Source organism: Elgaria multicarinata, chromosome 2 (genome assembly GCF_023053635.1).
Source record: "Elgaria multicarinata webbii isolate HBS135686 ecotype San Diego chromosome 2, rElgMul1.1.pri, whole genome shotgun sequence".
NCBI classification, from domain to species: Eukaryota; Metazoa; Chordata; class Lepidosauria; order Squamata; family Anguidae; genus Elgaria; species Elgaria multicarinata.
In genome coordinates, this window is record NC_086172.1 from 149,343,078 (window position 1) to 149,364,911 (window position 21,834).

The following is a 21,834-nucleotide window of genomic DNA, read 5'->3' on the forward strand; positions in this document are numbered from 1 at the left end:
GGCCTGTGTCCCACCATTCACAAGTAAATGGAGTAAATCTAGCAAGGAGCGGAGAAGTGGCTATAGGACGGGTAGCTATAGAACATGGTAGAAAAAGAGAATCGGAATGGCATAAGTCCGTCCATTAAATCCATGCCTCCTTTTCTGATTATTAGCCATTTCAGACCAAATGGTTTGTGCATCCGCTCTCTGAACAGATAATTAATGGCTTAATCTCTAATAACTTTACGTTTTATGGAACCCTGCTAGGACTCTGCATCTGGTGATCTAAGCTATTTAAAGCTGAGTTAATTCTGTTAATTGCTCTACGTTTATTTGGATTGCTGGCACCTGCGGGCTTTGGGCGAACATTTGGGAGGTTATTGTCTCCCTGATCCTTGCTGAGGAAAATGGAGAGGGCCATTTCCCTCAACTAGAACCAATAACCTTGGCAGACAGTCCTCCACTAAAATGTTTGTCCTCAAGACTCCCTCTTCCACCACAGCTGAAAGCAACAATTTGCCACTCAGAGCACCAGAGGTTAGCTCAGCTGGGGTAGCAGCCAGCCCGTCTGGCATCCATTCACTATTCTAAGAAGGTGATGGACAAAGCATCAAGAAACACAGCCAGTGCATTTGAAGGGCCGGTCAGTTTTCTCTCTGTAAGCCATGCTCCCAGCCAGCTGCCACTGCTTTCTCTTCACTATGCAGAGGAACTTGGCGCTCTGAAGACACAGATGTTGGGGGGGGGGAAGTAGAGGAAGCATTTTGGTAATTTTTGAACTCAAAACCAAATATTCATTAATTACAAACTAGGGATGGATGGATCTGTTAGTTTTGGTTTCTCTCACATTCTTAAGTTTCGTTCGCCCAAAAACAGTTTACATGAAAACTGGTGCTGATTTTTCTGTGCATTTCTCCAAATATATGCCTTTTTTTTTTACAATTCTACCTAACAGATTCATTTCTTGCAAGGAATTTCCCTAATATAATGGGTTTCCCCCCACTCACTAATATATGCATTTTTTCACATGCACTTTCCCCTAATATAATATTTTTTGTATATATCTTTAATTGGAGAACTCCACTGAAACGTTTGGAGAAGTCTGAATTCCAAAGGATAGCTGCATTTCAGTTTGCATATTGGTTCAAAAGTGCGAAATAAATGAATGAATAAATCCAATGCAAATCGAAGAAATTTCTCGCCCATCCATAATAGATTTGGGTTCCAATGGCCTGAAATTGAAAATTTGTAATGAGAGTAGGGATGGTCGAGATAGGATTTTCTGAACATTGTCTCACTACTTATCTCATGTCCAATTCCTGTTAGCAATCACTGCAAGTGGGGAAATTGTATAAATGCAGCAGCGATCGAACATCAAACTTGTGCAAATTTCCCCAAATTTGTGCAGATTTCCTCCATAGACTAAAATAGGGCTAATACAGTTTACAGGTCAATTCAGGAAATTTGCACAAAATTGAACTGGGAAATTTGCACAAATGCAAGCACAGGTCTGGCAATTTGCGAACATTTTTGGTGGACGTTTGTGATCCTGTTCAGGGCTCACATATTTTCCAAGCAAAAACAAAATTCTCATACATCCCTAAAGGAACGTGTTCTATAAATCACTCCTGAATGGAATATGTTTCTGTGGCTTACAGCAATGCCTGTTAGGGAAGTGTGAATCAGCAAAACCTGAGCTCACTGAAGTTCTCCAAATTCCATCTCAACGCTCATTCTGACTCAAGTCCATCTCAGATTGCCAGCTTTTTTTCTTTTCACTTGAAAATACTTGCCTGTTTTCATGCACTTTTCCCCAAATATATGCATCAATTGCATGCAGTTTTGAGATGTACACATTCTTCTCCCATTGATTAAAGTGTACTGCACATTTTTTTTCAAAAGTACACATTTTTTCATATGTATTTTTCAAATGCACACTGCTGAACACAATTTTTGGGGTCTGTGAATTACAATTGTAAACTCAGAAATGTATGGACTTTGACCACTGGTTGTGTCTGAGTCCATGTACAGTCTGGAATGAACTGGGTAAATCTTGATCAAAAACAAACTGCAACAATTTTTTTGTATATCCCTAATGAACATGATTATGGTTTAATGACCATGTATATGGTTGAGCTGTAATACAGCAAAAGATAGGGATAGGGGAAATATTGCATAGGCAAGATGCTCTCATTGGGCTTACATCCACCATGGTCCTCTAGCTTGTCTTCTTTCTTGCTCTGTGTCTAGTCCATTGAGCTGCCCAGAGGTTGATAGTGAGTCAAACAGAGGCAGATCTTCCTTTTTGTTTCTATCACAGAAAGCTGGTAAATGGGGAATGACAACAAGGAGGAGGGACAGATGATTCAAGGGTCTACAGGGTTAGCAGTGGGCATTGCACTCGGGCCCCATGGTGTCAGATCCTGAAGCCGGCTCTAGAAAACAGAGAAAAGTGGAGAAGCAGTGCAAAATGCTTTTGGATTACTCCATGCCATATAACAGTATTTTACAGAAGTTATAATATGCCCAACATGTCCTCACTTCAATGAACTGTCCTCTTACTTATTTATAGTCCCCTTTGTGTATTCTTCTGAGTCAGAGGTGAGCAACAGGTGGCCTGTGGGCCCATCAAGACTTTTTTTGCGCCCCCCCCATCTTGACTCGCTTCTGCCAGTGCTGCCACTGCCACCACCACCACTACCCTCAACATCCCAGTGATTGGGCTGGGAAAAAGGTGCATGAGGATTGTGGATCTAGTTTCCAGCAGAATGGGGCTCCTGACAACTTGCCAAACAGCTGTTTGATGGCCAATGCAGTTCCCCAACACTCCTGCCCATGTTCTGAATGCTACCCTAGAAGTGGCAGCCTGTTGAAATGATGCATCTCTTTTGGAGGATGCTCAATAAACATTCCCCTGAACCTGCACAGTCCTGGCCAGAGAGAAGCAGCCGACGTTCAACCTCAAATTTCAGCTCAGGAATCTCCAAAGCTAAGGCTAAATTTGACAGTGTGATTCTGGCATTCGTTCCCCTGTGGCTTGCAACCACAGAAGCGACTGTAAAAGCTAATCATTATGCCCAAAGCACTCCCTGTTCAAAGCTCTCAGCCTGTGTGGGGTCCTCCCTTCCTGGAAATTTTCTAAAGCAGGGAGAAGTTCTTAACAACCTCAAATCAGCGGACTGGTGCTGAGTAAAAAAAGGGGCTGATGAGAGACTGGCCCACTGAGACATACTTCTGAGAATCATAGACATTAAAGGCAGCAACACCTGCTAGTTCGCCTTCTGCAGCTCTGCTTGCCGTGCACTCCATTGTTCACTTCACTGTATTAGTACGAAACATTGCTACAAAGAGATGTTTGGCCCAGCTTTTTGCTTGCCAATTTGTCTATTCCCTCTATCTCTGCAAAAGAGATTTCTAAGAGCAAATAGGAGTTCTTCACACACACACACACACACACACACACACACACACCCCTTGTTTTTAATCTAGAGTTCTCTTGTGCAAGGTTCCTGTGGAGCACGTGAAGTTTTGTTAGTTTCCAACACCCTACCCCTAAAAGGAGTTGACAATGAACATTATCAAAATGTCCACTTCTTGTTTGAAGGTTTAAATGAATTTTCATTAAACTGAACAGTAGTAAATTATAACAGTGAATATTGCAGGCTTGTCAGGACTGGGGCGAAACAAACCAAACACAGACAACCAGCAAGGGTGATGGGCCATCAGGGTCCCAATAAACCTCCAGTATTTTCCTGCCTGCCTTGGACTGAAGATTCCTGGATGGGATGTTTGCTAGCCAATTCCAAGATCCTTTCTCCCTGCTGAGAGAGGCACAGAACTCCTTAATGCTCTCAGCATGGAGAAAATCTAAAAGGGTGGAGGTGGGGGGTGGGGGGTGGAGAAATAGATCACCTGCCATGTTGCCATTCCTTCATGCTCTCTTCCTATGGCAGGTATTTGCATTTTTAAAATGTTCAGTTGATATCTCTAAACCTAACCAACCTCACAGGGTTGTTGCCAGGATTAGTAATGGGGAAAAATGGGACTTTCCAAACCAATACGTGAACCAAACCACAGTTACGCTTTGATATTGGCACTAAATTTTGCAATGGAGTTCTCCAATAAAAAAATGCATATAAAAATGCATGTACAGAAGATGCACAGAAAAATGAATGTATTAGGAGAAATGAACCTGAAAATGCCATCTGTTGCCCTGACCTCCATGAATTGGGAGGGCTTTGGACGTGGTGGTGAGTATGCCATCTCACTCCCCCATTACCACAGAATTGCTCTGCAAGCTATAAAACTGGACAAATGGATGTGACACACTGTACGCAGGTACAACACAACACAGCAAGACAGCATAGAGAAGACATTGCTTACTAAACAGAAACATGCAAACTTCAAGGAATAGTATGTATGTGTGTGGGCATGAATGGATTTTGATTCATTTGAGGTTTTCGTAGTTTATATTTTAAGTGGTGTTCAATACCATATTTTCTTTGTTTTGTTTTGAAGTGTTGATAGCTGCCTTGAATCTTCAAGATGAGGTGGGTTAAAAATCAAATGAATACATTTCAAAGAGAGAATGGCACTAATACCATCCACTTGAGGCACAAATTATCTAGTTCACAATGGTAGGCATGTTTTAAATGGAATATTTATTTATTTATTTATTTGAGATAAGATATGCATCCACAGGCTTGTGTCAGCATGCATATACTCACAAATATACATATGTGAACAGTACATGTATAATTTTCTATAAATATTAGCATGCATAGTGCCTGTGTTCAAAAGTAAGGTTGTAATATTCATAGTCACATGTGTCTCTCTATAGGTGCACCAACATGTCCCCACTAATTCATCCCTATAAGCATGATATATGTGTCCACAAGTATTTGTATTGGCAGTTGCCTTTATACTGACCATTAGACTAGACATATCCCAGTGTGGTCTACTCTGATAATCATCATCTCTCTGGTGTCTCTCAGGCAGGGACATTTCTGAGCTCCAAAACTTATGATCTTTTTGAGTTCATACTGGGCTGCAAGTTCAAATGGATCTGCATGGAGTTGGGCCTGCTCCTGGATTTTCACTGTTTTTATTCATTTACTAGCTGATATACCCGGAGTTGCTCTGGTCCTTAAGATATATGTCTGTGAGGTAATAAATTTAAAGTAGTAGGCTGGTGCTAGGCCTGTGAGTTAACTCTTAAATGAATTAAATTTGTTTCTTCTCTCTCTCTCTCTCTCTCTCTCTCTCTCTCTCTCTCTCTCACTCTCTCACTCACACACACACACACACACTGACCCATGGCCATGATTTTCCATGTCCCCACAGAAAATGAAGACTGTAACTCCTGGCATACCTTTCACCACTGAGGCTCATGGGAACTGAAGTCTGGCCTTGCCAGTCCACACTGCACTGTGCAATCAGTGCCTGTAGGTGGGCCATAAGGGAGCCGGCCAGCTGACTGACTGACTGACTGACTGACGGTTAGCTCAGTCATTGTCATCAGCGACGGGACCAGAACTGCACACTCCCTCCCTCTGCTCCCAATGGTGCCTAGCAACCAAAGCAGCTGGCTCAAGGCACACTCTCTTCAGGCCCAGGATGGCAAGCCACTTCCAGGTGATGGCCACCAAAGCCTGATAAGTCTTCCCTTCAACCCAAGGCATGATGGGAGTTGTAGGCATAAGCTTATGTCTCTGAATAACATATTAATCTTTGGACATCATCTGAGGTGTGGTGGGAGACAATCGGAGAGTGGGACTTCTTAGTTGAGGCACCCTGCTTGTCTAGTGGCTACATTAATGGCTTTCCAGTGTCAAGTGAATATTTTCCCTCCAAGGCCTTTTAACTTGATGAGATTTTTTATGCTATGCTTTCCCACCCCCTGTTATAACTAAACCACAACATTCCAAGACAGATTTACTGAATAAAGTTTATGATTTTTATGTAAAAGCCTAACTATACTATTGCAACAGAAGAGTGGCTGGAGGAATGACTGACAGCTGAGGCTAGAATGGAATGGTGGCTGAGGTTAGTGGCAGTTGGAGAAAGTCAAAGACATTTAGTAAGAGGTCAGGGATGTGGGAGCAGAGTTAGGATTGAGATATAGTGACCTGGTTTGCTAACCCATGCTTTATTGAAAACCAGCCACTCTACGTGCCAGTACTCCACCTCACAGCATGCCTTTGGCAGCCTGCAGGGGCCCACATCCTCTTGAGAGGCGCTTCCCTCCTCTCATTGCTGGTGCTGCTCCTCAACAGTGTGTCAAGGAGTAGTATTGTTGAAGAGAGGCAAGCGGCTGTCAGTGGACATGCCTAGCTCTGGCCAAGTCCTGTTGGGACTGCCTTGGCCCATGCTTCTCAGCCACCAAGTGCTCCAACAGGACCTTATACTGAAGGGCTAGGGCCAGGCCAGGCACTTGCCCCCCTTTGTCAGGCCTGTTTCTGGACAATCACAGAGTGCCTCCCCTTCCTCCCTCTCTCCCTCTTAAGGGTGAAGGCCATGCGTGCACTTCCTCCAGATTATGAGAAAACAGCAATATCAGGATGGGGTATCTTTGAGCATGTTCAGAGTGTGGCTTCTCAAAGTCACACTGTTGTATCTAGCTATGGTTTTAAAACCATGCATGGTGGGTGGGAGGAGTTACTACAGATGGATGCAGCCCATTTATGTGGGTTGTTTCCTTTTATGTGGAATAGGGTTGACTACTCGAGATAAACCTTAGGAGTCTGGGTTGTGAAAGGCAAGCTGCCGCCACCCACCCACCCACCCACTCACAATGGCTGCCAAAGGCCAGTAAGTCTGGCCTCCCACCCAAGACATGCTGGGAGTTGTAGGGTAAGCCTAGGTTTTTTATTAAATTCTTTAAAAATACTTAAAAGCCCAACATTCGTGTTTTTAGATTTTTCTGGTACATTGTACTTCCAGACCTATCAGCATGCCAAATTTCAAGTTTCTAGCTCATCTGGAAGTGGGTAAACATTTCTGGACATACATCCCACACATACTTTCAGCTTTATAGGTAGAGATGTGAATAGAAATGTGCACAAATTGCAGGTGCAGTTTGTGTAATTTTGCAAATTGCAGATGTAATTTGTGCAAATTGTGACCAAAATCCGTGTAATTACACCATCTACAACCAAAATTTGCATAAATGATGCAAATTGCAGCCGGAAGTTGTGTAAGTGATGCAAAATGTGTCCTGCAATTCACACACATTTCTATTTATGTAAACAACAACTTGGGGAAATTTTCTGGATTTTGGAGGAAGTCCCACAGATCAGCCTGCAAATATGAGCTGCGTAGGGTGCTCAGGGGAAGCCTGTCAAGCCCCCAAAAGGGTCAGAAACCACAGTGATGGACATCCCTATCTACAAGAGTTAAATGCGTTTTAAAAGTGGGAGGGAGCTCCTGGCCATTCTAAATCTTCGTCCCTCCATTACTGATTGAAGGAATTTACCTGTCCATACCTGAAAAGTATCAAAAGTACTTCCCAACTTGTGCAGCTAGAGAATGGGGCTGTGAAGATCGGGAGATATTTTCAATTGAGTGTTATTTTGGGTACAGATGCCAGGATTTGAACCTGCATGCATATTTTATGCTCAGACACTGAGATGTGCTCCATCTCCCCCCCCCCCCAGTTAAATGCATTGTGAAATGCAAGGACAAGTGTCACCCCATGCAGTTTCTTTGAGCTCATGGGCTTCTGCAACCTTTCATCTTTTTTCAAGCTGGTGGAATCGTTATCAAGCAGGAGCGACTTCAGTGGGGATTGGGAATATAGCTGAGACATGTAAGAGCTGCTTCATGTGTGCGTGCGACCCATCAGAGTTTGCTGCTCATGTTGTTGCTCCTTCTTGAGAAAAACTATCGCAGGGGTACCCTTTGAAGATGAATCTGTATGCAGGCACCGAGCACACTGCATACAGAAAAGGGCGGGCTCCGCTGTGTTAAATGCATCCACAAAGCATCCTTAAGCATTCTGTACGACCCGAAACGCCTGTAACGCTACCTTAAGACAGAAGACAAAAGAGCTTGCCTTTAAGCACCAAAAGGCAACATGAAGCCAGTGCTAACCTAATCAGAGAGCATAGCGAGTGTTTCTTAACCATGTATGTATTGACAAAATGATCATTTTGCAGTAGCTTCTGAAGCGGGCACTAAGAAATGTAACTCCTAGAGAAAGGAAATCGACATGTAACGGTCTCAGTCATGCAGGTGTTGGCATGAGGGCTCTACAAATCCAGGCCAGTAGGGCTTTTTGCCGGGTCATGTTGGCAGAGCTACATTTGTAGAACCAGCTCATCAGCTGTTCTCTCTCTCTCTCTCTCTCTCTCTCTCTCTCTCTCTCTCTCTCTCTCTTTAAATAGTCAGTTTTGGCCAGCTGGCAGTGACAACTACCAACCAACCATGCCAGCTTCAGATTGTCGCTTCCTCTTTCCTTCCGAGAAGGGAGCACGAGGCAGTGCTATTAAGCAGGTGCTTCTGGCCCAGGCTTATTTAATTATTTACACTTGTATCCCACCCTATCTTCAAGGCCCGGAGAGGGTTACAACAAGATGTGCTCATCACAAGACAGATACAATGTTCTATGTCTGCAAGGTCTGGTTCAAGCTTCACAGAGAACCACACACACACACCCCTGTTGTCGCAATCTGGATGCTGGAGAAGTGCTTATTTCCGTGAACTGTTCTCGCTGTCACATCACAGCATCTTGGGCAGCCTGCCTCCTCCCCTCCACTCGCAAAGGCAGCTGTATTATTCCCCGCAAGGAATCTGAGCTCATGCTCTGTGCACACAGATTCCAGAGCAGACCGAATGATTAATGGGATGTGTCACTTGCAGCCCAGACGTGCTCTGGCGGGGCCGTTGGACTCTTCGCTCGTGCTGATTAGGTATTATGCACTGAGAGGCCTGGAAAACCAAACTGGGAAAATAGTTTTCATTTTTATTAGGGATTACTCTGCAGGCCTAGGCAGTGCCAAGTCACCCAGTCAGGTCAGATAGGAGCTACACCTCACACCCCTCTTTCCAGTCTATTTATCTGGGTTAGAAAGTGGCTCGGAATCTCCCCACTATGGATAGAAGCTGTGTCTTGCATGGCTTGGTGCCTTGTGGACGAGAGGATATTCTCGGGCCTTTTATGCCAAAGTGAATACAGGGCAATTTCTGGAGCTCTACTAATGCAAGGGGTAAATCCAAACCATGGAGCTGAGCATCAGTAGCCTCTGTGGCCCAGCGGCGACACCAGGTGAGATGGCACTGGGCAAGTTAAAGTTCTTGCAGACATTCCACATAAGTAAGTCCACAGTAAACTTGTCTAGATGTTAGAGTCACAATTCGGGAGGGGTGAGAAGTTCAGTTCAGTTCTGATTAAGAAGTTACCAAAATGTTCTATGTTCCCCATATTTGGGACAAAAAGGGACTTGAGATTTGGAAAAATAAAATCTAATGTGGGAGAAATTGAATCTGACAGATTTGCCCATCTAGGCCCACAGCTTTGAGTGTCTAGCTCTTAAAATTCTGCAATTGAATCCCTCTGCATTGAACCATGTTAATGCTTAATTAGGGTTGACCCCCTTTATTTCTGACAGGCTCCTTCTCTTCAACAGCTCTATGGTAGGCAGGTACATCATATCCCCCTCCATGCTGGGAATAGCTAGCCCTGTTGAATTACACCAGTTCAGGTGGGTGAGAATTTTGTTCCAGCTCATTTTGTAAAAGAATTTCCCCACATTCCCCAAGTTCTTCATATTTAGGAAAGAAAGAACTTGAGATTTAAACAACTTGAGTGTGAGAGAAGGCACAACCGACAGATTCTGTGGCCCAGTGGAGGCTGGTGGCTCCTATTTCAGTGGGCCAATGAATCCACACTGGGTTTCAGTCAAAACCAGTCAGGATTCCAAATGAGCTATCCAACGTGTTGAACCCATTATGGGGATAGGGTTCAGCACTTTGGATAGCCCCTTTAGAGTTATGACTTAAACCCAGGGTGGATTTGCCGCCCCCTTGAAATAGGAGCCACGAGCCTCTACTGCTGTGGCCACCACCTCACCATATCATACAGTGAAACTTCCCACGTGAATCCTGCCCATTGCTTACTGAGTTTTCCTGCCCTTGCCAGCAACTCCCATTCACCTCGAGAAGCAGTAAGGAAATACACTGCATGACACAAAGGATTCATTAAACAGTATGGCTGGTACTTGGTAGGAACTCATCCTCGCTGGCCCTTCCAGGTTACCCCACCTGGATGTTGAGCTATTGAGAGCCAGATCTTAAGTTTGTAAAAGGAAAATAAAAACCAATGATACATAAAAGCAATATTGGTGTTACCCTGACCACCTTCCGGTTTTCTCATCGGGAGTGCTATGCTACATATGTTAGTGCATAGCTCAGCGGTTTCACATTTCAGCTATTCAAGAAGCCTTGCGTGAATGCCATTCAATCATGGTGACTTGCTCCTTTCTAACTTGTCAATCAGTTCAAAATGTAGTTACAAACCTTCATCTGACATCACCTCAATTTCACATCATGCCTCTGCGGTTCTATAATGTGGCTCAGCACTGGATATTTCTCCAACATTTTGTGTGGCAAGCAAGGCAGATGCGGAAAGAATGCATTCCACTCTCTGCAGTTAGCTGTGAATCTTGGTTAAGAACTGTCTGTGTTTAAATAAAACATCTTCTCTGGGATTAGCTTGGCCCCTCATCACTTGCTTCAGTTAAGTGAAATCCAATGAAAGAGGAACCCAGCTGGGAGTTCATTGCCCAGCACCAGGTATACTCAATACAGCTAATTCTTCATGTTAGTGTAAAGCCTGATGGTACTAATGATCCACGGAGACTGTGGCAGCTAGGTGAAAGCACTGCACTTACTTCCGTCTTGGGAGCTCCGTCTCATTTTATAGCCAGTGATGGTGCAGAACTGAGTTACTAGAAAGTTCACTTGCATGTAAGGGCTGTGTGTGTTGTGGTGGAGCCTGGCTGCACAGGGTTGCAGCACTGGGACTTTTGGGTTTGCAAACACAAACGTCATCTGCCACCTGCACAGGTTTTTCCCTGTTCCCTTGGAGCTTAGCTGAAAATCTCAGAGTAGCTGGGTGGGTGGGGAATGGATTTCGCATATTGTTGAGAGTTATCCCTGCTGCCATGCAAAATATGTTGTGGTGGCTTGTTCTTGAATAAGCAGTTTAAAACACATTGGCTTTATGAAAGACTTGCTCCTCATGGAGAGGAAATGGATCAAAGCAGTTGCCTGCATTTTTGGACTCACACCTTGGGGTGTGGCAATAGGGGTCATGAGGAGCACCTGCACCTCAAAATTACCACCACACAACTGGAAGAAAGAACAACTTCTTCATCTTCATCATCATCTCTTCTTCCTCCTCCTCCTCCTCCTCCTCCTCCTCCTCCTTATTATTATTATTATTATTATTATTATTATTATTATTATTATTATCTTGCCTTTTTTCCTCTTGCAAGGAACCCAAGATGGCTTTCATAGTCCATCTCCATTTTATCCTCACAACAACCCTGTGAGGTAGGTCAGACTGACAGACAGTGACGGTGGCCCAAAGTCACTCAGTGAGCTTTATGGATGAGTAGGGACTAGAGCCCTAGTCCACAACACTCTAACCACTACGCCACAAAATAACCTTAACAGCTGATGGAATAAGCAACAAATAGAGATGCTGACTAATCAAGAAAATGAAAGGATTTCCTGTAGTTTAAGAGGCAACAAATAAATAACCCTTCAGGGATGCATCCACCTGAACCGTCATTTAACAGGAGGTCGTCGTTCTTTGATCTGAGTGTCACTGTGCATGAAAGCTGTCAAGAAACATGTCAGCAGCTTCCATCCCCCTTCTTTCACATGACTCTTGTCCATAAAACATGAAACTGCTGGGTTATTTATGATGGTCTCCTGTTACACAGATTATAAGGGTGTTTCTGGGAGAAACTTTATCAGAACAGGTGGAGAGCCTCCATCATTTGCACTCAAGATGCAACATGGCCCAAAATATATAATTGAATGGGTCCATGTGAGTTAGAACTCTCTTCCCTAAGCACCAGTTAATAGCTTCCTTCTTATTTATCAGGACATCTTGCCAGATCAAGCAGTTGTACTATCTTTCCACATTTAATTGGGGAGAGTGCTTACTGTTCCTATGATCCCAGTTGTCTTTGCAAAAAATATATATTAAAAAAAAATGCTTCAATGATACCACCCTTCCACAATCTGGCACTCTTCAGGCATTTTGCACTTCAGCTCCAGTTAGTGTCAGATGTCTCTTAGAAGCCCCGTAGGCCTTCCCCACTCTTGTCTTCCGTCAACTGGTATCCCATGGCAGCTTGTGAACAAAGAAGTTCTAGATAGGGATGTGTGATCATTTTCTTTTTGCTCACAAAACATGCGAGCATACCTATTTGAAGCCCCCAAAGCGGCTGCGAGCATGTGCCTGCCAAAAAACTTCACAAATTGTCAAACACTGGCTCGTGTTTGTCTTGTGTCCAATTCACAGTTTGCGCAAATTTCCCCAGTAGACTGAATCAGTCCTGCTTTAATCTACGGAGAAAAATTGCGCAAATTAGGACATTTGAATAAATCTCATATTCACCCAAAGTGAGTGGTGACTGCAAACATGAATGGGAATTGGGTGCAAGAAGACAAAATTGTGGGTAGGAATATTTACGGAAATCACAATTTGCCCAAATTCATAGTTGCAAATAGTGCATTTTGTGAAATTTGCAGGTGTAAAGGACCAATTGCGCTATTTATATCCACGCAGTTGCACAATTCACAATTTCTGTAAGTATTCCCACCTGTGATTTTGTGCAAATGCACAAATGCAGATTTGTGAAAATGTGCATTTGTGGAAATCAGCATTTGCACAAAAAAGGCAGGAAACTGCAAGCTTGCCAGACTCCGCATGCACCAAATCAAACCAGCTCAAGGATCCATGAGCTGGCTTCCAAGGAGCTGAGCTGGTGAAAACTTGCAGAGCTCCACCCCAAATCATATTCCTCCAACATCCCTACGAGCAGCAAGATGATGTTTAGAGAGCCCTGGTGTTGATGAACATCACTCATTCGCTGATCCCTAGTTCTAAATACCTTTCATAGGCAATAGGTTTATACCACATGATGTGATGATGAGTGATTCCCCTGGCTGAATTCATATTTGGGATTAGTTGGCTGAACTTTCGCCCTGAAAAGATAGAAAATAACTTGATTATTTATTTATTTTATTTATTTTTTAAAAATAAAATACAGAATAATAATGCTAGATCATATTGAGATCATTTGTTTGTATATACATTTTTGTGCTTACATACAAAGTACTTACGTACATAGAAGTACTCTAACAAGTGTTTCAGATCTGTTCTAGTTTGCTCTGAGATAGGGATGGGTACTGCATTTATAAGTGAACTGCAGAGACTCTAAGAGGGCTATAATCTGAATGAATCATTACGATCCATCACCAATAGAAATACAGAGAGGAACAAAGCAGGGATGTCCTCTCACTGTTCACTTTCTCTATAGAACCTTTGGTGAATGCATTCAGAAATGACCCTCATATAACATGTATCCCAATATATGGGACAAGAGAAGTCATGAACAAATGATGTGGCCTTGACTCTAGCAAACCCATAAACTAAATTGTGGAGAGCTATACAAATTGTAGAACAGTATGGGAGACTTACTGGCTTAAAATTAATGATCAAAACCCAAACATTCTCACTCTGAACATGAGATGTCCCTTTCTCTGCTATAGAGACCACAGCCAGATAAGTGAATGGGAAAGACTTGGGAGTACTTCTCTGCCTCAGACTATAATCTGAGCCAGGGAAAAAAAACACACACCACACACAACAACTATAGGGAGCAATGCTCACCTCAGCTTGGAGGTAAGCAGTGTATATTGCCAAGTTGTGTGATCTGACCCGCAGAACTACAGGCATTGGTTACACATCAAAGATTGTGGAATCTTTACTACAGTCCACATGTTTATTCATTTTCTGGTATCTGGGTCTTGCTGCAGCCTTACAGATAATCTTTGCATAACAAGGTAATTACATATTATCATAAGGTAATGGATCTATTAAATCTGTTGTGTGTCATTCTGTAGCTAATAAGCGGAACTCTACACTCTTCTGACCAAAGCTAAGACAGGTTTCCTTTAGAACTTTTACTTCAGAGGATGATGATGTGTATTTCCTCTTCCATTCCAGAATTAAATTAGGGAGATTCCCACTCCCCCTGTAATTTAATTGTAGAAACTGATCTCACTAAAACCTAATTTGTTTGAACAGGGGCATCAGGGCAGCATTAATAAAAACAACATTCAATTATCCAGACATTTGGATAAATGGGAGTGATATTTACAATGGATTGCATATACATACTCAGTGTATATAGTGGATTTGGATAACTAGGACATTTAGATAAGTGAGGTACAGATAATTGATCTTCTGCTCTAATTGCCCATCAGTTTAAGTTAGCATCAAGGGACCATGAAATGCACAAGCAGCCATGGGCATTATCATGAAGGCAGGCACCACAGAACAATGGATGGCCGGCCATTATAAGAATTGCATCTTCAAATAAGCTGACATCAGGATAGTGAAATCCAGAGAAGGTGCTTGATACTAACGAAAACTTAAAATGCAAAGTGAATTTGTTCATTAAAAGGTTTATGCATTCATCTCTACCTGAACAGGCTGCTCAAGTGATCTGTGGTCAGGGCCAGCATCAGGGTTGGAACTGCTAGGCACCTGTTGAAACCCTGACCCCAGACTATCCCATTCTGTGGTCCCTTGAGGCTTGCAGAGGAAATTGGTAATAAATCAAGGGGGAAGAATGTAGGACCTTGGATAGCTCCAAGTAGGCACTGCCAGCTGGAATTCATTCTTTTAGGACAATAGGAGAATGTTGTCTCAGCAGAGAGCTAAAGCAAAATGAAGCTTTATGTAGGCTGACAAGACCTGTAGTGTGGTCAGCTGCACCCTTCCTGGAAGAGGTGACTGGACTGTTAAAAGTCCTTCACCTGATTTTGGGAGATAACAATCCTGTTGGGAAATTATCATCTCGGCCAGAGGAAAACGGCAGAGCTGTGTCCTATGGTGAGGTGAGCCCTGAATAAGGCACTGACCATCCTACCGTGTGAGGAAAAAATCTGTGTATCATCCTCATCAAAGTCCTTTTCTGTATTTTAGAAGGCCCAAGGGTTCAGGTCATTTAATTATTTATTTAATAGATTTATATACCACTGAACATGTTTTAAAATATCTCTAATAATACCACATAGACCCCTATTCCTCTTCCTCCTTGCTGTTGATGCCTGTTCACCTCCATCTCTAAGTGGATGAGAGCAGTGCTAACAGAAGAAGGAGCAGGCAGTGGTGCAGATTGGGCCTAGTGGCAGAGACTACATGAATGGGCATCAGTGACGGTGGTAAAGAGGTGACCCCCTCTAAGAGGCTCAACCCTCATTTTTTTCTGAGCAAGAGCATGAAATGATAAATAAGTTATATATAGGCTATTACATCAACCTTAACCCAACTTGAAAAGAGATGTCTATGATTGGTAGTGAACTGTCTCTTTGGGTGCTCATTGCAAAACAATGGGGACATCTAGTGGCAACCTGAACAACTACATATGGGTGTTGCCCAAGGGAACATGTCCACCAGTGTGCCCAAGGCAATGATGTTTCCTTCTTAATTCTGACACTTTAAAAGTATACTGAACATTAGCTACCTGCCAGGTATGGCACATTCTCTGCTTCTCTCTCAATATCTAGGTGATTGCGGAGAGGCTCTTTTGATGGATGGGGGAAAAGCCATCTGATTAAAAAGGATCCCTTCCCCACTGAGTCAAAATCAAAATCTTTCCTATAACACAGAAAGATTGTCTAAGTGCAATAGACTAGCAAGGCATTTGAAAGAGCCCTGATACCATATTGTCTGTATTGCTTAGCACATGCCAATAACCTTGATGTAAGAAATGGTGAGGAAGCATTACTGAGCTTCCTTTTTCTTTTGTTTTTGGTCTTCATTCATCAATTTCTTTTTGGTCTTCAATGTGCGAAGGTAGCACAGTCTAGTGTTTTGCTTCTAACAGCTGGATCTTCTACATGTTTACTTCAAAATAAGCCCCATTATTTCCACCTGAATAAATGTTCATAGGGTTACAGCTTTGTCTGAGGAGGCTGACAACCCAAACCTCAGTACTAACAGTGTTCAAGAGGACTTACTGTCACATCAGCGTGCACAGGGAATGCAGCCACTTACTCAGAGGTTTGTCCCATGACGTTCTACAGGGGCTGCTCCCAGACAATAGTGTGTAGAGGATTGCAAGCTTGACAGTGTGATCCTATGCATGTTTACTCAGATCTACATCCCATCAAGGTCAAACGAGCTTACTCTCATAGAAGTGTGTGGGAGATTGCAACCTCAAGACACCATGGGTGGAGAGCCTGTGGCTCTCCAGAAGTTCTTGAACTCCAACGTTCATCATCTCTGTCCATTGGCCAGACTGACTAGGGCTGATGGGAGATGGTCCAACAACTTCAGGAGGGCCACAGGTTGCCGATCCCTGCTATGCACACTTGTAACTCCTACTGACAGTCTTAACCAGAGCCATGCTGGATCAAATCATGGGTCGATCTAGTCCAGCACTTTGTTCACACAGTGGCTAATCAGCTGTCAACCAGAGATCCACGAGCAGAACATGGTGTAACAACACCCTCCCACGTGTGTTCCCCTGCAACTGGTGTATATAGGCTTACTGCCTCTGATACTGGAGATAGCACATAGCCATCAGGACCAGTAGCCATTGATGAACTCCTCCAGGAATTTATCCAACTCCCTTTTAGAGCCATCTAAATTGGTGGCCATCACTACATCTGGTGGAAGTGAATTCCATATGCTCTTTCTGAAGAAGAACTTCCTTTTATCTGTCCTGAATCTCCCACTCATCAGCTTCATGGGATGAGCCCAGGTTTTATTATTATGCATAATTCTGTACACATCTATCAGGTCTCCCCTTAGCCTTGTTCCTTTCAAGCTAAACAATCCCAGCTGCTGTAACCTTCCCTCACAGGGGAGATGCTCCAGTCCCTTGATCGTTTAGTTGCCCTTTTCTGTACTTCGGGAAAAGTTGTTTTCCCAGAAGTACAGAACTGTTGTTTTTAAATGGATACTGTTGTTTTTATACTGTTGTTTTTATGTTCCTGACGGTTTTTAAATTTTGTATACTTTTTTTAATGTTTACTGTTTTAACTTTTGTGAACCACCCAGAGAGCTTCAGCTGTGGGGTGGTATATAAATGTAATAAATAAATAATAAATAAATAAAAACAGCCAAACAAGGAGCAATGCTATGCACTCTTCATACTTGAGAGTAAGCCTCAATTCAAGTAGGAATGTGTGAAACAGCAAAACCCAAGCTTACCAAACGTCTCCAAATTCCATCTCAAAATGTTCCAACTTGGGTCCGTATCAGTGTATTTCCATGCATATATTTCCCCCAAAATGTACATATGAATTGTGCGAAGTTTCCCCCCTCAAATGGATGCATTCTTCTCTCACTGATTGACATATATTTGTGCGCATTTTCAAAAGTATGCTTTTTTAATGTGCATCTTTCAAAAGTACAGTTGCTGTCAAATGCTTTGTGCTTTTATGTTGTAGGTTCCATGTATTAACAGGATTGGGAGAGGGTGCGTCTTTTTTTGTATGCATGTCTGTTGAGAAAGTGCAGGGTGTACAGCCTTGGGATCAGAGAGGTGTGGGGTTTCAGGATGTGGGTATTCATCACATGTGTGGGCCTTAGGAGGTGTTCATGGCCCTATCTCATTATATCCGCCACAACAACCGTGAGAGGGAGATTAAGAAAGGGGCCAGTGACTTGGCCAAGGTCAGCCAGTGAGCTGCAAGATTGAGCAAGAATTTGAATGCGGGTCTTCGGAATATAATCCAGTTATCTTTCCCATGTTCATTATTAATCCAGTTGTGTGTGAATGCCTGGAAGGGTATTTAATCTCTATGGGTGCACAGTACCCTCATCGATCTAATCCCAGGTTCCCTGTGTATTTCTTGTTCAAATAAGTTATTTTTTGTGAACCACCCAGAGAGCTTCAGCTATTGGGCGGTATAGAAATGTAAAATAAATAAATAAATAAATAAATAAATAAATTATTTTCAGAGAGATAGCCATTCCAAGTAAAGAAAGTCTATGGACTTGTTACTTGCCTTCCATGGTTGTACCCCTCAACCAGAAGCAACAATTTCACAAACATACCTTGAGTTCCAAACACAGTGGGAATCTCAGATTGAATCAGTTTGTATGCTATTTAACCACTAATGTGTGTTGCCATTTTGTTCATCAGAATAAGGATATTACCCTCTTATTGTTGGGCTCAAATGCCTTCAGCAAAGTTGCTTGTGGAGTTGCTTAATGGGATCATATTTCATTACATCTATAATAATAAAAGTGTGTATGTGTGTGTGTGTGTTTGTCCAACCATCAGCCATAGCGCCTACACTGTGAAATCTAGACACCTTGGCATAGTAAGTGGACCCTAGGGGTGTGCACCTCAGGGTTATTGTGTTTTTAGAAGTAGCAATTACTTTTAATTAATTTAAATGTGTCCAGCTGATTAACGCCTGCAGTGACATCATCAGCCACAAGACATTTCTAACCAGCTTTGGAGTGCATACAATTTGAAGCTAAAGGAGATTGGTAGGCCGAGGGATAGTTATATGCCTGCCATCTCCTACTGCTCTGTGGCAGTCACTCTTGGAAGAATGGAGTAGATAGATCCCTTTCTCTGGAGGATATAAGAGTGTTCTATGGCAGGGGCCATGCCTAGGGGTGCCAGTGGGCATGGTTTCACTCTGAGAAGGCAGGCACATCTGTAATTCTCACTGCTATGTAAATTTGCTTGAAGCCTTCACTGTATTAAAGAGACACTGTTCCATCCCATGCAAAGACAGATCTGTTCACTATGAAATAATAAAATGATGGAGTCAGCCCTTGGTCTGATGCAGCATGGCTCTTTTTACATTCTTAAGAGCTTCTTTGGGTAGGGATGGGCAAACATGTGATGTTTAAGCTTGTTGAGGTTCTCTGAAAACCTCCTGAAGGCTGTTTTTGCTTTCTTTGTGTTTCTGAACATGACCGTTTTATTACTTTTTTTCCGATCAAGAAGAATGTACATTCCCACCCACTCCAGGCGAAAATGTGGATTTTGCAGGGAAGTGTTCAAGTGGACTCTTTTGAATGTGAATGCAAGTTTGGGAAAATGTGGAAATTTCCCCAAGAATTGTATTCCTGCTCACATTTGCATTCAGGGTTGCGAACGGGACATGTTCGCATGATTTGCGAACAGTAACAAAATTCTCGTGCCGCTCTATCTTTGGGTGCATCTTTCTGAAGTATGAGTTATTATCTGGATTGATGTATGGTGTTTTCCCTTGTCCCTGACAGGTTGTTTATAAGAATAATGACATCCGTCTGGAGCTGTCTCGCTTGGCGAGGATTGGTGACACAAAAATGAAAATCTATGGGGAGGTGAAGTTTACATGTGAGAATGTGGCTACATTGGACCCCATCAACTTTGAGACACCAGAGGCCTATATTAGCCTGCCAAAATGGAACACCAAGCGGATGGGCTCTATCTCCTTTGACTTCCGCACTACAGAGCCCAATGGCCTTATACTCTTCACTCATGGTAAACCCCAGGAGAGGAAGGATTCCAGAAGCCAGAAGAACACCAAAGTGGATTTCTTTGCAGTGGAACTCTTAGATGGAAATCTTTACCTACTTCTCGACATGGGCTCTGGAACTGTTAAAGTAAAGGCCACTCAGAGGAAAGCTAATGATGGAGAATGGTATCACGTTGATATCCAGAGAGATGGCAGATCAGGTATGGAGAGAAATTCCTGGGAAGAAGTAGGACCATCTATCTATCTATCTATTTATCTATCAGCCTCCCCCAGCCTGGTGTCCTCCAGATGTATTGGATTAGAACTCTTGGCATTCCTTATCATTGACCATGGTGGCTGGTACTGATAGTTAGAGTCCAAAACATCTGGAGGGCACCAAGTTGGGGAAGGCTGCTCTGTCTTAAAACAGACCCTTTCAGATTTTTGAGGGACAGGATCAATTGACCTTTGGTACAACACCCTTCCCATCTTTATGTGATCTAAGATTGCAGTGGGGCGTAATAGAGGCCAAGATCCCTCCTTTCCAAGGTATTTATTTTATTTATTTATTTAAAACATTTGTATCCCAATCTCAGGGCGGTAGTGCTGTTGCCATTGCCAGGTACATTTTGGGAAATTTGGGGGCTGAGAAGTTTGGGGGCTCAAGAGGGATCTGGTGTAGGGAGGCAGACAGGATCCAGTCAGACTTCTGATGATGTCCAAGTAGGCACAAGGTGGTGGGAGCTGAACTTTGGAATGGGCTTTTTCTCTGGGAGAAGGAGAAAGCAAATCCCTTCCAAATTTATCAGAGCTGCTGTGGCTTGCCCATCACTAGTCTGGCCACATGCTGCTGCCAAGGATATTTTTTAATAGATGTACATTTAGGTCCAGCTGTTTTTACAGGAGTAGAAAATTCATAATACCTCATTAAGATGTCATTAATTTTGCAGCAAGATGCAGTGGGAATGGTACTAGAACTAGGTGATTCTGCTTTTCAAAACAATTTAACTTTTATGGATAATATAGAATCCACCCCTTTACTTAAGTTTTCCTTGAAAAAAAAATAGTCGAAAAGGGCTAGCTGTACGTGGTTTTTACGTTTGTTCTTGGACCCTGCACATTTTAATATTTGTAGTTTTGTACCACCTGCACTTGTTGATGCACATTGCAGCATTTTACAGGGATGTAAATAAGTAATCAAATTATTGATTTTTTGCAGGTTGACTCACTTCTAATTAACTTGCAAGGATCAATTCACTCAGAAGCATTACAGTTTTGTTTACACATACGGCATATACCTAGCCGCTGGACAGCAACATTGATTATAATAAACAGAAAAGAAACAGGCTGGAGTTGAGCATTTTACAATGCAATACATGTCTTATGTGAACTGCCCAGAGAGCGTCAGCTATGGGACAGTATACAAATGCAATAAATAAATAATAAATAAATAAATAAATAAAATACTTGGTAATACAGTAAGCCTCACTGAGTTAAATGGGGTTTCCTCCTAGGTAAGTGGGTAGCCTTAGGCTACAATCCTATGCACAGTTACCTAGGAGTCAGTTTCCTTGAACTCAATGAGCCTTACTTCCGAGGAGACATGTATATAGGATTGTGCAGTTAAAAGTCCCCTTCAGTCGAAGCAGGGGAGTTCACTGCCTGAAGGAACAAGTGGACAGGTGTGGCAAGACCACACAATAATGTACCATTTCATTTCATTAAATGTTTATTATTACATTTATGACCAGCCTTATTTCCTCCAAGGAGCCCAGGGTAGTGTACATAATTCTCCTCCTCTCCATTTTATCCTCAGAACATTCCTGTAAGGTAGGTTAGGCTGAGAATCCCGAGTCCCAGTTCAGCACTCTAACTAATGTACCACACTGGTTCTCCGATAACATTAGCCATCCCAGCAGTGCAGCCAGATTGGCAAGCAACCCTGCCAGATGGTTCAGTGCCCTACCTCTTTCTTCCCTACCAGACCATTTGGAAGGAGAGCGGAGAGGGTGGAGTGATATAACAGCTTGCAGGGCCAAATGTGGGAAGAGGAAGTCTTTCCTGCTGGTGGGCCTTCTCCTCCTCCCATGGTGCTGCTGCTGCTATTATTATTATTTATTTATTTATTTATTT

At 42.9% G+C, this 21,834-nt stretch overlaps 1 protein-coding gene across 9 annotated transcripts in view; it reads left to right on the forward strand.

The window, feature by feature from the left end:
- Positions 1–21,834, forward strand: part of NRXN3 (neurexin 3) — a 1,089,604-nt gene that overhangs the window by 15,900 nt on the left and 1,051,870 nt on the right. For all 9 annotated transcript variants that reach the window (XM_063117923.1, XM_063117925.1, XM_063117924.1 and 6 more), the window contains one exon: positions 19,484–19,922. In XM_063117923.1, coding sequence (XP_062973993.1) covers positions 19,484–19,922 — 439 coding nt within the window. The remainder of the gene's footprint in view (positions 1–19,483; positions 19,923–21,834) is intronic.